The sequence below is a fragment of the Bombina bombina genome, chromosome 8 (assembly GCF_027579735.1).
Source record: "Bombina bombina isolate aBomBom1 chromosome 8, aBomBom1.pri, whole genome shotgun sequence".
NCBI lineage: Eukaryota > Metazoa > Chordata > Amphibia > Anura > Bombinatoridae > Bombina > Bombina bombina.
In genome coordinates, this window is record NC_069506.1 from 112,741,926 (window position 1) to 112,756,852 (window position 14,927).

Sequence of the window (14,927 nt, forward strand, 5' to 3'; positions counted from 1 at the left end):
AAAATAGTATTACTTGTTTAAAGTGATAGTAAATAGCATTTGTGAAACACTAGGATTTACCAGTAAAACAAATAAAGTGGACTTTCAGTCATGAAGTATAAAATACTTCATGCTGAAAGTTCCTTTATTTGTCTGAAGTGTTCACCGCACTGAGCTCCTCAGGCAGCCCACGGCAGAATGCAGGATAACTAGCATGCTATTGAGTAATATCACCTTAGTGATAAAATAGCATTCTGCCGTGGGCTGCCTAAGGTGCTCAGCACGGCGAATGCTGCAGACAAATAAAGGAACTTTCAGCATGAAGTATTTTATACTTTATGACTGAAAGTCCCCTTTATTTGTTGCACTGGTAAATCCTAGTATTTCACAAATTCTAGGATTCACTATCACTTTAATTAGGAATTAATAGTATCCACAGAATTTGACATATTGAGTACGTACATGATCAATGTTAATAAAGATAAATCTAGCTCTGGAAATTGTTTTGACAGTTCATGTGTTATAGATAAAGGATTATTCAGGAAAGTGACACATCCTGGAAGTGGTAGTGGTTACGGAGTTGGCGCTGTTATACGACCAGCTGTCGTCTCTGTCCTCTGCAATGCCTGGATGTCTTGGCAGTAGAATAGATTCAGAAATGGCAAAACACTCAAATCTGCAGTCACATATAACAGAGATGTCTTTGTTCCTTTCTCTCACTAACAAATAAGTAGATATAATGAAAATGCACTTTGAATCTCTGCCAGCTTAGAGGAAATTATCATAAGCAGCTTTCTTCCTTTTTTTCCTCTGACAGTTAAACAGGCTTTATTATGTGGAAACAACTGGAGATTCTGTATGGGAAAAGAGAAGGATAGTTTATGAATCTTGTCTTTCCTATACAGCGTTTAATCCCAGAGCTGCACCCGCTAACAATAAATAGCATGGAACTAGGAATCTATTTATTTTTGTCCATGGGACCTTTGTAGCTTTGCTAGCAATGAAGAGGAGCTGATAATATAAGCATATAATTCAGAGCTGCGTGGGACACATGCAGGGCCACTATAAGTACAAACACTCACATTTCTGGATCATGTAGTTTAAGAAGTATGTTTTAAAATATAATAAAAAATGTCATATAAATATTTTAGGCCGAAGCAGATTGTGCAAGCTGTGCTCCGCTTATTACAAAGAAGCTTACCAACTCTTTATATCAGTCGCATTACTTGATTTTGTGCCCAATATATGAATATGGTATGGTCAGCAACACATTTTCTGAATTTTATTAACCTCTTCTTGCATTTCAACATCAATTTCAGTGTCTATGGTAATGATACCTTGTTTTCGTCAACAGACCAAGCCCTTTTAGGAAATAACTGTAGTCTGCATAAATACTTTAATATGAAAATAAAGCCACCAAATTAAAAGGCAAAAACATATATTTTTGTTGTGCTATTTGCTATTGCATGTGTGCTTTAAACGTTTCAAATACAGTTAATAGTTTATGTCTCTACATTTAATACAGTAAACGTAAAAAAATAATGTTACCTAATTCTGCACTATGTGCAGTATTACGTAACATTATCCTAGCGACACCTTAAAAAACACGAGATGTGAGAGATTTAACCCCCCCATGTGTTAACTTACCTTTTGTTCCTCGCCAGACTCTTCTGATTCTGTGTTTTGTTCAAAAGCACGTCATAGGTGAGCTGTCTTATCACAGCCTTCCTGATCATGCCATTAAACTAGACCTCGCTGAATGCGGAGAGCAATACGCTCTCCGTATTCAGCATTGCACCAGCAGCTCACAACAGCTGCTGGTGCAACGCCGCCCCCTGCAGACTCGCGGTCAAAGGGCCACCAGCAGGGAGGTGTCAATCAATCAATCTGGCGATTCCTGTCCGCTTGCTCAGAGCAGGCGGACAAGGTTATGGAGCAGCAGTCTTTAGACCGCTGCTTCATAACTGCTGTTTCTGGCGAGTCTGAAGACTCGCCAGAAACACGGGCCCACAAGCTCCGTTCGGAGCTTGATAAATGGGCCCCATAGCCTACAGAGGGAATTCATTATATTTCAGTTTGGTAAACAGAATTCACTCCTTCTACTCATCCACTAGAATATTAGTTCCGCTGCTAGCGGCCGTAGTGGCGAGACTATAAGACCTGATAAGCTTAAATAAATGTACCAGCATACAAATGGTTTTCTGACTAGGTAGATGAGTTTTCCTTCCATGTGATCTCTGGTAGAGTTATTTATAGACAGTTGAGGATAGATACATATGTTAAATTGCTTATTGGTAACCCTATGAGGTATTGTTTATAGGACAAGGTTAATATTTTCAGATTATAAGTGGCATTAAATGCCCCCACAGACAGGACGACTCTTAGCATATATATTTTACTTATATACTTTGTTGATATCCATGTTGCATATTCGCCTATAGTTTGCTTATCTTTTCTGATCCACATATTACACTGCGCTGTCTCCAGCCATTTTAAGATGTGTGCATATCACAAGTACTTCTACAGTTAATACGTGAACCAAATAAATACCCAGTGCATGCTTAGCCATGACCCAGTAGCTAAGTCCACTGGTAAATATCTGTTACCTATATTACAATAGAAAATGAAAAGAGGTTCCCTTCTGGGATCCAAGAGTGGTCTGTTTTTGATTCCGCGACAGTAAAGTCATAATTATAAATTCATTATTTAGACAGAGCATATACTTTTAAACAACTTTCCAATTTACTTTTATTATTTAATATGCTTCCTTCCCTTGTTATCCTTTGCTGAAAGGTTTATCTAGGCAAGCTCAGGAGCAGCAAATAACCTAGGCTCTAGCTGCTGATTGGTGGCTGCATATATATACACCGATTGTCATTGGCTCATCCATGTGTTCAGTTAGAAACCAGTAGTGCATTGCTGCTCCTTCAACAAATGATACCAAGAGAATGAAACGTGTTTGATAAACTAGAAAGTTTTTTAAAATTGTATTTTCTACCTAAATCATGAAATCATTTTTTTGTGTTTCATGTCCCTTTAAGGATAAAAATCACGTTTTGAATAATAAGAAAAGTAGAAATTAAAATGACACTAATGCAAATATTAAATACATAAAGGCATTGTATGGAGTCGTTTACACAATGGTTTTTCCTATGTTATGATTTATATATTCTTGAATTGTTATTGGTTCTCTTGTGCTATGAAAAGTTACATAGAACTGGCCAACTGACTCGCTCAAGTCATAGGATATCATTTAAAAAATGAGTGAGACTTTCATTCCTGAAATCGGTAATTTATCCTGATCTTCTTAGATTTTTATATTTTAATGCCGGAATGATAAGCGCTGTTCCTCCGCCCGCCATAGTCCTCAGTTGATTGACAGGTGACTCATCTGCAATCCACTAATCATTGTTTCCCCCAGGGCTGCGACATTTGTGCAAAGGGGGGGGGGGGGGGCGACGGACACAACGAAACAACTTTCTGATTTACTTCTATTAATATTTTTTCTTTGTTTTCTTGGTATCTTTTGTTGAAAAACAGGGATTTATGCTTAGGAGCCGGCCCATTTCTGAATCACTATATGGCAGAAGTCTTGCAAAAATGTTATCCATTTGCAAGAGCACTATATGGCAACACTATTTCCTGCCATGTAGTGATCCAGATGCCTACCTAGGTATCTCTTTAACACAGAATATCAGTGGAATGAAGCAAATTTATTAATATAAGTAAATTAGAAACTTTTAAAATGGTGTCTGAATCAACAAAGAATGTTTAGGTTTCAAATCCTATTAACAACATGTAAAATGGCACCAGTGTGTTTTGTCTATTCACTTTGGTTTATATATATAGTTATTAACGCTCGAGTAGAAGGGTTAACCCCAAACTTGTAATACAAGCGTGAGTTTCTGCTTAGCGCTCGTCGTGAAAGTATAGGGAGTGTTAGTTATCACAAGCTCACGATAACTTACACTCCCTATACTTTCAATAATATTTTTTTTTTCACACCTGACAATACAGGTTCTAGTAAAAAATATTGCAACCTTATGATCTCATTTCTGTGCCTTGCGGTAATGATTGCATGGCCCGCACGGCTATTAGCTAAGAAGTGGAAATGTCCCCTCACAGCAAAATAAAGTTCTGTGGTGGGCTGCCTGAGCAGCTCAGTGCAGCGAACGCAACAAACAAATAAAGGAGCTTTCAGCATGAAGTATTTAATACTTCATGACTGTAAGTCCCCTTTATTTGTTCCAATGGTCAAACCTAGCGTTTCACAAACACTACATTTGATCACTAATGAAAGAGCTGATAGTTTCTCCTCACCTAGGGAGTGCTGAAGTATCGCAGGGAATGGCAGATAATGTTTGCATTGTATTAATTAGTAATATTTATACAGAGCTGGCATGCAAGAAATGGATCATTTTGTTTCTGTTCAAACACATTAAAATGTGTTATCAGAGGCTACACATCAAAAAACAAAATTTATGCTTACCTGATAAATTTCTTTCTCTTGTGGTGTATCCAGTCCACGGGTTCATCCATTACTTGTGGGATATTCTCCTTCCCAACAGGAAGTTGCAAGAGGACACCCACAGCTGAGCTGTCTATATAGCTCCTCCCCTAACTGCCCCCCCCCCAGTCATTCGACCGAAGACAAGCTAGAAAAAGGAGAAACTATAGGGTGCAGTGGTGACTGTAGTTTAAAAATAAAAAACACCTGCCTTAAAGTGACAGGGCGGGCCGTGGACTGGATACACCACAAGAGAAATACATTTATCAGGTAAGCATGAATTTTGTTTTCTCTTGTAAGGTTTATCCAGTCCACGGGTTCATCCATTACTTGTGGGATACCAATACCAAAGCTTTAGGACACGGATGAAGGCTGTCACCAGGGACAAGGGGCTTCCTCGGAGGGACAAGGCAGGAACTTAAACGGAAGGCACCACTGCCTGCAAGACCTTTCTCTCAAAAATAGCCTCCGAGGAAGCAAAAGTATCAAATTTGTAGAATTTAGAAAAAGTATGCAGCGAAGACCAAGTCGCCGCCTTACAAATCTGTTCAACAGAGGCCTCATTTTTAAAAGCCCATGTGGAAGCTACAGCTCTAGTGGAATGAGCTGTAATTCTTTGAGGAGGCTGCTGGCCAGCAGTCTCATAAGCTAAACGGATTATGCTTCTCAGCCAAAAAGAAAGAGAAGATGCCAAAGCCTTTTGGCCTCTCCTCTGTCCAGAGTAGACAACAAACAATGCAGATGTTTGACGAAAATCCTTAGTAGCTTGTAAATAAAACTTTAAAGCACGAACCACGTCAAGATTGTGTAATAGACGTTCCTTCTTTGAAGAAGGATTAGGACACAGTGACGGAACAACAATCTCCTGATTGATATTCTTATTAGATACCACCTTAGGAAGAAACCCAGGTTTGGTACGCAAAACTACCTTATCTGCATGGAAGATAAGATAAGGGGAATCACACCGTAAGGCAGATAACTCTGAAACTCTTCGAGCCGAAGAGATAGCTACCAAAAACAGAACTTTCCAAGATAAAAGCTTGATATCTATGGAATGCAGAGGTTCAAACGGAACCCCTTGCAGAACTTTAAGAACTAAATTTAAACTCCATGGTGGAGCAACAGGTTTAAACACAGGCTTGATTCTAACTAAAGCCTGACAAAACGCCTGAACATCTGGAACATCTGCCAGACGCTTGTGCAGAAGAATAGACAGCAGAAATCTGTCCCTTTAAGGAACTAGCTGACAATCCCTTCTCCAATCCTCCAATCCCTTCTCCAATCCTTCTTGGAGAAAGGATAATATCCTAGGAATCCTGACTTTACTCCATGAGTAACCCTTGGATTCACACCAATGAAGATATTTACACCATATCTTATGATAGATTTTCCTGGTGACAGGCTTTCGAGCCTGAATTAAGGTATCAATGACCGACTCGGAGAAACCACGTTTTGATACAATCAAGCATTCAATCTCCAAGCAGTCAGTCGCAGAGAAATTAGATTTGGATGTTTGAAAGGACCTTGGAGTAGAAGGTCCTGCCTCAGCGGCAGAGTCCATGGTGGAAGGGATGACATGTCCACCAGATCTGCATACCAAGTCCTGCGTGGCCACACAGGTGCTATCAAAATCACTGAAGCTCTCTCCTGCTTGATCTTGGCAATCAGACGAGGGAGGAGAGGAAATGCTGGGAACACATAAGCCAGGCTGAAGGACCAGGGCACTGCTAGAGCATCTATCAGCGCTGCCTGGGGATCCCTTGACCTGGACCCGTAACAAGGAAGCTTGGCGTTCTGACGAGACGCCACCAGTTCTGGTTTGCCCCATAGTTGAATGAGCTGGGCAAATACCTCCGGATGGAGCTCCCACTCCCCCGGATGAAAAGTCTGCCGACTTAGAAAATCTGCCTCCCAGTTCTCTACTCCTGGGATATGGATAGCTGAGAGATGGCAAGAGTGAACCTCTGCCCATAGAATTATCTTTGAAACCTCCAACATTGCCAGGGGGCTTCTTGTTCCCCCCTGATGGTTGATATAGGCTACAGTCGTGATATTGTCCGACTGAAAACTGATGAACCTGACCGCAGCTAGTTGAGGCCAAGCCTGAAGAGCATTGAATATCGCTCTCAGTTCCAGAATGTTTATCGGAAGGAGGGCTTCCTCCTGAGTCCACGAACCCTGAGCCTTCAGGGAGTTCCAGACCGCGCCCCAGCCCAGAAATAAAAATACTGAACATACCTCAAAGCAGGTAATCTGCAGACCGTTCCCCCAACTGAAGTTTTCCCATATTCTTCAGTTATGTATGAGAACAGCAATGGACCTTAGTTACAAACCGCTAAGATCATCAAACCTCCCGGCAGAATTCTTCTTCTAATTACTGCCTGAGAGTAAAAAGGTACAACGCCGGTACCGTTTAAAAATAACAAACTCTTGATTGAAGGTAAAACTACACTAAGTCACCACTTATCTCTAGCTACTTCCCTTGTCGAGAGTTGAAAGAGGATGACTGGGGGTGGCAGTTAGGGGAGGAGCTATATAGACAGCTCTGCTGTGGGTGTCCTCTTGCAACTTCCTGTTGGGAAGGAGAATATCCCACAAGTAATGGATGAACCCGTGGACTGGATACACCTTACAAGAGAAATGTATTTATTTTTTAAGTTATGTAATTATTATTATTATATAATGCTCTTCTCAACAAGGGGGCTGAAAGCAATTACTGGTACTCTGTTTATTGCCCTCACATGGGTGAAAGGATGAGTTTGTCCTGCTTGGATTCTAACTTCAACTGCGGGTACTTGAGCTGGCTAATTAACCTTCTTACTGGCTTAGTATTGGGAATATAAACCGTCATTATTTTATATAGTACTAGTCCTAAAGCCTGTGTACACTGGCTAATTTTTGCAGTACAGCGGTTTCCCCCCTTGCTCTCTCTCTATCCCCCCTCTTTTCTGCTCTCTCTCTCCCCCCTCTCTTTTGTTCTCTCTCTCCCTCTCTCTTTTGTTCTCTCTCTCCCCCTCTCTTTTGCGCTCTCTCTCCCCCTCTCTTTTGCGCTCTCTCTCCCCCTCTTTGCGCTCTCCCCCTCTCTTTTGCTCTCTCTCTCTCCCATCTCTTTTGCTCTCTCTCTTTCTCTCTCCCTCTCTTTTGCTCTCTCTATCCCCCCTCTTTTGCTTTCTCTCTCCCCCCTCTTTTGCGCTCTCTCTCCCCCCTTTTTTTGCTCTCTCTCTCCCCTCTTTTTTGCTCTCTCTCTCTCCCCCCTCTCTTTTGCTCTCTCTCTCCCCCCTCTTTTGCTCTCTCTCTCTCCCCCCTCTCTTTTGTTCTCTCTATCCCCCCTCTTTTGCTCTCTATCCCTCCTGTTTTGCGGGCTCTGTCTCCCCTTTTCTTTTGCTCTCTTTCCCCCCTCTCTTTTGCGGTCTCTCTCCCCCCTCTCTTTTGCTCTCTTTCCCCCCTCTCTTTTGCTGTCTCTCTCCCCCCTCTCTTTTGCTCTCTCTCCCCCCTCTCTTATGCTCTCTCTCTCCCCTCTCTTTTGCGCTCTCTGCCCTCTTTTGTGCTCTCCCCCTCTCTTTTGCTCTCTCTCCCCTCTCTTTTGCTGTCTCTCTCCACTTTCTCCCCCCTCTCTTTTACTCTCTCTATCTCCCCTCTTTTGATCTCTCTCTCCCTCCCCCCTCTCTTTTGCTCTCTATCTCCCCTCTTTCGAGCTCTCCCTCCCCCTCTCTTTTGCTGTCTCTCTCCCTCTCTTTTGCTCTCTCTATCTCCCCTCTTTTGATCTCTCTCTCCCCCTGTCTCTCTAAGTCTCTTTTGCTCTCTCTCTATCCCCCTCCTCTTTGGAGTTCTTTTGAGCTCTCGGCAGTCGGCCCGGCCCGCCCGGCCCACGCCACGGCCCGCCCACGCCACGCCCACATCACAGCTGGTCACGCCCGCCCCACGCCCACACTCTGCAGTGTTGAAGGCCAGGTGTGTTTGTCCTCGCGCGCAGTGTCTACTGCGCATGACAGCTTTGGACAAACACACTTGGCCTTTTATTATATAGGATTATGTATAATGGGATTGCAGACATGAGAATGACTGGATGGATATCAATGTATACAGATTAAGAATATTTGCAAGACAACATTGGAATACGCGGTTAGAGTGTAGACACTGTAATTTAGAAGGAAGTGAGGTATCAGAATGAGATAATTGTAAACATGATCATATTAAGGGCAAGTTTGCAAGTGGAGCGCTAATTTTATTACAAGGACAGAGACTCATATTTGCATAAGCCTTTTCCTTTACTGCTCAACAGCCATTCAAAGTATCGATAAATAATTTAAAGGGACAGTCTACACCAAAATTGTTATTGTTTAAAAAGATAGATAATCCCTTTATTACCCATTTCCCAGTTTTGCATAACCAACACAGTTATATTAATATAAGTTTTACCTCTGTGATTACCTTGTATCTAAGCCTCTGCAGACTGCCCCCTTATCTCAGTGCTTTTGACAGACATGCAGTTTAGCCAATCAGTGCAGACTCCTAAATAACTCCACGGGAGTGAGCACAATGTTATCTATCTGACATACATGAACTAGTACTGTCTAACTGTGAAAACTTTCAAAATGCTCTGCACTAAAAGGCGGTTTTCAACGGTTTAGAAATCAGTTTCAGCCTACCTAGGTTTATCTTTTCAAAAATACCACCAAGGGAACAAAGAAAATTTAATTATAAAACTCAATTGGAAAGTTGTTTAAAATGTCATGCCCTATCTGAATCATGAAAGTTTAATTTTGACTAGCATGTCCCTTTAAATATAAAACATAGAAAGAACAGAAATGAATATAGTGACCAATGAAATACAACCCTGGATGGTGTGATCTAAAGCAGACCAATCAGAAAAGTTCATTCTGCTACAAACTGTCCACATAGTATCCCAACTGCCTCTTTTCACTTTGCTGCTCTCAAAGATAAGTATTATATGAGTTGCCTCAGTTTAATTTAATTTTAATTTATATTTAATTGTATATTTTGACTTCTATGTCTTTATAATGTGTTTGTCTTTATCTTATTGTTCATTAGAAAACATCTTTTTTGTTTTTTCTTATTATTTTTACGCTATTTGTTGTTCAATTTTATTACTTTATTTTTTCTTTCAATACTATTTTCTGTCTTACTTTTTACTTTATTCTATATTCCCTTTGTTTCCGTTTTATTCTTTTCGTTTCCGTTTTTTTTCTATTTTATTTCGTGCCTTATGTATCTACTTTTAATAACCTTACCTTTTGTTTTGCTTTTGTGTTTTTGGGAGTTTATTTCTCTTTATTCTATCTTATTTTCTCCTGCTTCCCTGCAGTCGCTCTGCTGAGCGCTTCTGCTGTCGCCATTTTCTTTTTCAGTGTTGTGCCGAAGCCACGCCCCCTTTAAGTGACGCATCTATTTTGTCTCCGATCTGTCACTATCGTCTTTCCTGCCCTCTCTCTCTTCATAGACGGTATGCCCCCATTTACCTCACAATTTGTTACGAATAGTATCTAGTTTATTTAATACATTTTAGACAGCTTTGTTACTGGGTATATAAACATTTTTTTCTGTTCATAATATTATTTATATATAAATTGTCTGATAGTTTTCAGATTTTCATATTTATTTGATTTAAGTATAATTAGATTAATTTTATTATAATGTCAGCAGACGAATCTCACTCATTATCTGAAGTCTATTCAAAATATGATAGACAGCTCTATAAAAGATTTCCGTAATCAATTTCAGACAGTTATAAAATCTGTCAGAGCTCTAATTCTCCTTAGAAAGCTAAAAAAAAGAAAAAGCATTTATCTAAAAAATATAAGAATGTTTTATTTAAAAAGAGATTTGGTAAAGGAGCTTCTAGTAGTCTGAAAAAAATCAGACAAAAGAATAAATTCTCATTTTATAAAAAATAAAATGATTTCAAAAAGCAGCCAAGAGGAAAGTAGACTTAGTTTCTACATCTGAGTTTTCGGACTCCAACACGGACACTGATGATAATTCTTGGCATTCAGTTTAAACGCAAGAGTTTTCAGATAGCTCTTCATCTAGTTATTCCCCCAAAAATAAAAAAAATAAAAAGTCCATTAAAAAACCTAAGATCAAATTAATTGATAATGAGGGACAAGAATATTTAGATCCAGAAGATTTACAGCACCCTCTTATTGGAGACCTTCAAAGAGGGTTGCTAAATTTCTGAACCATTATATGAGGAAATCTCTTTCAGCTAAAGCTAGGTCCACTCTCAGGGCAGAATGTCCTAGGTCAGACTTGCCTCATAAATCTTCTGTTACACCAGAAGTTGATGCAAATATAGTAAAGTTTGTAGGTAATACAAATTTTAAAGTTAAAAAAGGGCCTGATAGATTTTTGAAGGCATGCCAGGATAGATTCCTGGACACTTTAGGCCCGATTACTAAGATATTTGAATTAACAGAAGAGGCTATTGGTAATAAATCTATGTTAGATCCATATATTATAAGACAATGGATCCAACGTTCGTTTTTTTTTGTTGGGGGATGCAAATACTGCATTATCTACTCAACGTAGAATAATTATTTTACGCAAAAACATAAATTATGCTTACCTGATAATTTAATTTCCATCTTTGGGAGGAGAGTCCACTGCTTCATTCATTACTTGTGGGAATTAAGAACATGGCCACCAGGAGGAGGCAAAGACACCCCAGCCAAAGGCTTAAATACCTCCCCCACTCCCCTCAATTCCCAGTCATTCTGCCACTGGAACAAGGAACAGTAGGAAATTATCAGGTAAGCATAATTTATGTTTTCCATCTTAATGGGAGTCCACTGCTTCATTCTTTACTTGTGGGAACAAATACCCAAGCTCTATAGGACACTGAATGTAAAAAACGAGAGGGTAAAAGGAGGCGGACCCTATCTCTTGATTGATGTTGTGAATTGACACAACCTTAGAAAGAAAACCTAACTTGGTTCGTAGAACAGCCTTATCAGCATGGAAAGCCAGATAAGGAGGGACGCATTGCAAGGCAGTAATCACAGATACTCGCGCAGAAGCAATAGCCCGTAGAAAAGGAACCTTCCAAAAACAAAAATTTAATGTCTACTTCATGCATAGGCTCCAACAGAGCCCGTGCAAAACCTAAAGAACAAGATTTAAACTCTTGTGCAGTAACACAGACAGGGACAAAATCTGTCCCCTCAGGGGACTTGCAGAAAAGCCCTTCTCCAGTTCATCCTGGAGAACAGAATAAGTAGGTCCTCCAGACCTTATGATAAATGCGACGAGCAACCAGCTATGAGCTTGAATGAGAGTAAAAATAACACTCTCAGAAAACCCTCTCTTGGCTAGGACTAAGCGTTCAATCTCCACGCAGTCAGCCTCAGAGATCTAGACATAGATGAACAAAGAGACCTTGGTCAGCAGATCCCTGCGACAAGGTAACTTCCACGGAGGAGATAACGAAATCCCCACTAGTCCGCGAACCATATCCTTCGCGGCCAAGATGGGCAATCAGTATCACTGAGGACTGCTTGATTCGAGCCACTACACTAGGAAGTAGTGGTAATGGCCATAAAAGATAAATTAGATTGAACCTCCATGGCACTGTTAATGCTTCATTCATTACTTGTGGGAATTAAGAACATGGCCACCAGAAGGAGGCAAAGACACTCCAGCCAAAGGCTTAAATACCTCCCCCACTCCCCTCATCCCCCAGTCATTCTGCCACTGGAACAAGGAACAGTAGGAGAAATATCAGGGTAAAAATGCTGCCAGAAGAATAATATTAAATTGAGGTCCGCCCCCCGGAGAAACGGGCGGCAGCAGTGGACTCTGCTCCCACAGATGGAAATGAAATTATCAGGTTTATGTTTTCCATCTTAATGGGAGGAGAGTCCACTGCTTCATTCTTTACTTTTGGGAACAAATACCCAAGTTCTAGAGGACACTGAATGAAAAAAACGGGAGGGTAAAAGGAGGCGTACCCAATACTGAGGGCACCACAGCCTGCAGAACATTTCTCCCAAAAGCTGCTTTCGCCGAAGCAAAAACATAACATTTGGAAAATGTTGCAAAAGTATGTAAAGAGGACCAAGTAGCCGCCTTACAAATCTGCTCCATAGAAGCCTCGTTCTTGAAGGCCCAAGAAGAGGCCACAGCTCTAGTTGAATGAGCCGTAATCCTCAGAGGAGGCTTATGTCCTGCTGTCTCAATGCGAAACAGAGGACATTTCTCAGCCAAAAAGATAAGGAAGTCGAGGAGGCCCTCCGACCCCCATACTTTCCGGAAAGAGAACAAACAGAGAAAGAAGTTTGTCTAAATTCCTTCGTGGCCTGAAGTTAGGACTTCAAGGCACAAACCACATCCAGAATTATGTTGAAACCGTTCCTTCGACGAAGAAGAAGTAGGACATAAGAAAGGAACCACAATCTCTTGATTGATGTTGCGAATTGACACAACCTTAGAAAGAAAACCTAACTTGGTTCATAGAACAGCCTTATCAGCATGGAAAGCCAGATAAGGAGGGACGCATTGCAAGGCAGTAATCACAGATACTCTGCGCGCAGAAGCAATAGCCCGTAGAAAAGGAACCTTCTAAAAACAAAAATGTAATATCTACTTCATGCATAGGCTCCAACGGAGCCCGTGCAATACCTAAAGAACAAGATTTAAACTCCAAGGAGTAGCAATAGATCTAAACACAGGTCTGATCCTAGCAGAGCCTTAACAAGTGACTGCACATCAGGAAGCTCAGCGGACCTCTTGTGCAGTAACACAGACAGGGCCGAAATCTGTCCCCTCAGGGGACTTGCAGAAAAGCCCTTCTCCAGTTCATCCAGGAAAACAGAATAAGTAGGTCCTCCACACCTTATGATAGATGCGACGAGCAACCAACTACGAGCTTGAATGAAAAATAACACTCTCAGAAAATCCTCTCTTGGCTAGGACTAAGTGTTCAATCTCCACACAGTCAGCCTCAGAGATCTAGACATAAATGAACAAATCGAACTTGGTCAGCAGATCCCTGCGACAAGGTAACTTCCACGGAGGAGATAATGAAATCCCCACTAGTCCGCGAACCAAATCCTTCGCGGCCAAGACGGAGCAATCAGTATCACTGATGCCTGCTTGATTTGAGCCACTACACTAGGAAGTAGTGGTAACGGCCCAAAAACTTTAATTAGATTGAACCTCAAAGGCACCGCTAATGCATCTGTTAGCTCCGGCTGAGGATCCCTGTACCTCGACCCATATTTGGGTAGCGTATTGAGACGACAAAAGATCTTCCTCTTGCAAATCTCTGCAAACACTCAGGATGGAGAGACCATTCCCCCGGATGAAAGGATTGTCTGCTGAGGAAATCCGCTTCCCAGTTGTCCACACCCAGAATGTGGATAGCTGACAGCGAACAAATGTGGGTCTCCGCTCACTCCAGAATCTGAGATACTTCCCTGATAGCTAGGGAGCTTCTCGTTCCCCCCTGATGGTTGATGTAAGCCACCGAGGATATATTGACTGATTGGAATCTGATAAACTGGAATGAACCCAGCAGAGGCCAAACCTTCAGAGCATTGTATATTGACGAAAGATCCATAATGCGATCGGGAAGGAGCTTTTCCTCCGGAGACCATAGGCCTTGTGCCTTCCTGGCACCCCAAACAGCTCCCCATCCTGACAGACTCACAACCCTAGTCACAATCACCCAGAATGGTCTTGAGATGGACATCCCTTGAACAAGGGATCCGGACAAAAACACCATCGATCGGTTGTCCAGAGAAATCTGTTAGGACAGATACGAATGATCGCCATTCCACTGCTTCAGCATGCGCAGTTGCAACAGTCTGAGGTGAAACCTGGCAAAGCTGAACACCATGAGACCAATTACCTCCGTATCCTGAGCCACAGATGGCCTTAAGGAGGTCTGGAAGACAAGACATGTTGAAACTAGCCTGCAACGTCTCTGGTCTGGTAGAAATATTCTCATGTCTATGGAGACTATTATAGTACCCGATAATTCTACCCTGGTACCTGATACAAGAGAAATCTCTCTAGATTTATCTTCCATCCATGGGTTCGAAGAAGACAGAGGAGAGATTCTGAATGGTCCACTCTCCGAAAAGTTTATTGGAAAATGCTGCGTTGGCCGGGAATCAAACCCGGGTCAACTACTTGGAAGGCAGCTATGCTCACCACTATACCAGCGAGACCAAACAGAAGATCAATAAACTGGAAGTGCTAGTCCAGGAACGCAAACCTTAGGAACTGGAAGTGGTCCTTGAGGATTGGTATGTGAAGGGAGCATCCTTCAGACAGGAGAGAGAGGAGGAAACTGCCCTTGGGTGGCTGAGACTTGAAACCTATCTTGTAACCCTGAGCTATGACCTCCAGGACCCATGGATCCTGCATGTCCCTGAACCAAGCGACTGAAAAGAGCGACAGTCTGCCCCCTACACGATCC

General features: G+C 41.6%; 1 protein-coding gene across 1 annotated transcript in view; it reads right to left on the reverse strand.

Annotated features, from left to right (window-relative positions):
• Nucleotides 1-478: 478 nt before the first annotated feature.
• The window catches only part of PUSL1 (pseudouridine synthase like 1), a 361,696-nt gene continuing 347,247 nt past the window's right edge, over nt 479-14,927 (reverse strand). The window contains exon 7 of the mRNA XM_053690975.1: nt 479-833. Within this exon, the coding sequence (XP_053546950.1) occupies nt 811-833 (23 nt within the window). The 3' untranslated portion in view covers nt 479-810. The remainder of the gene's footprint in view (nt 834-14,927) is intronic.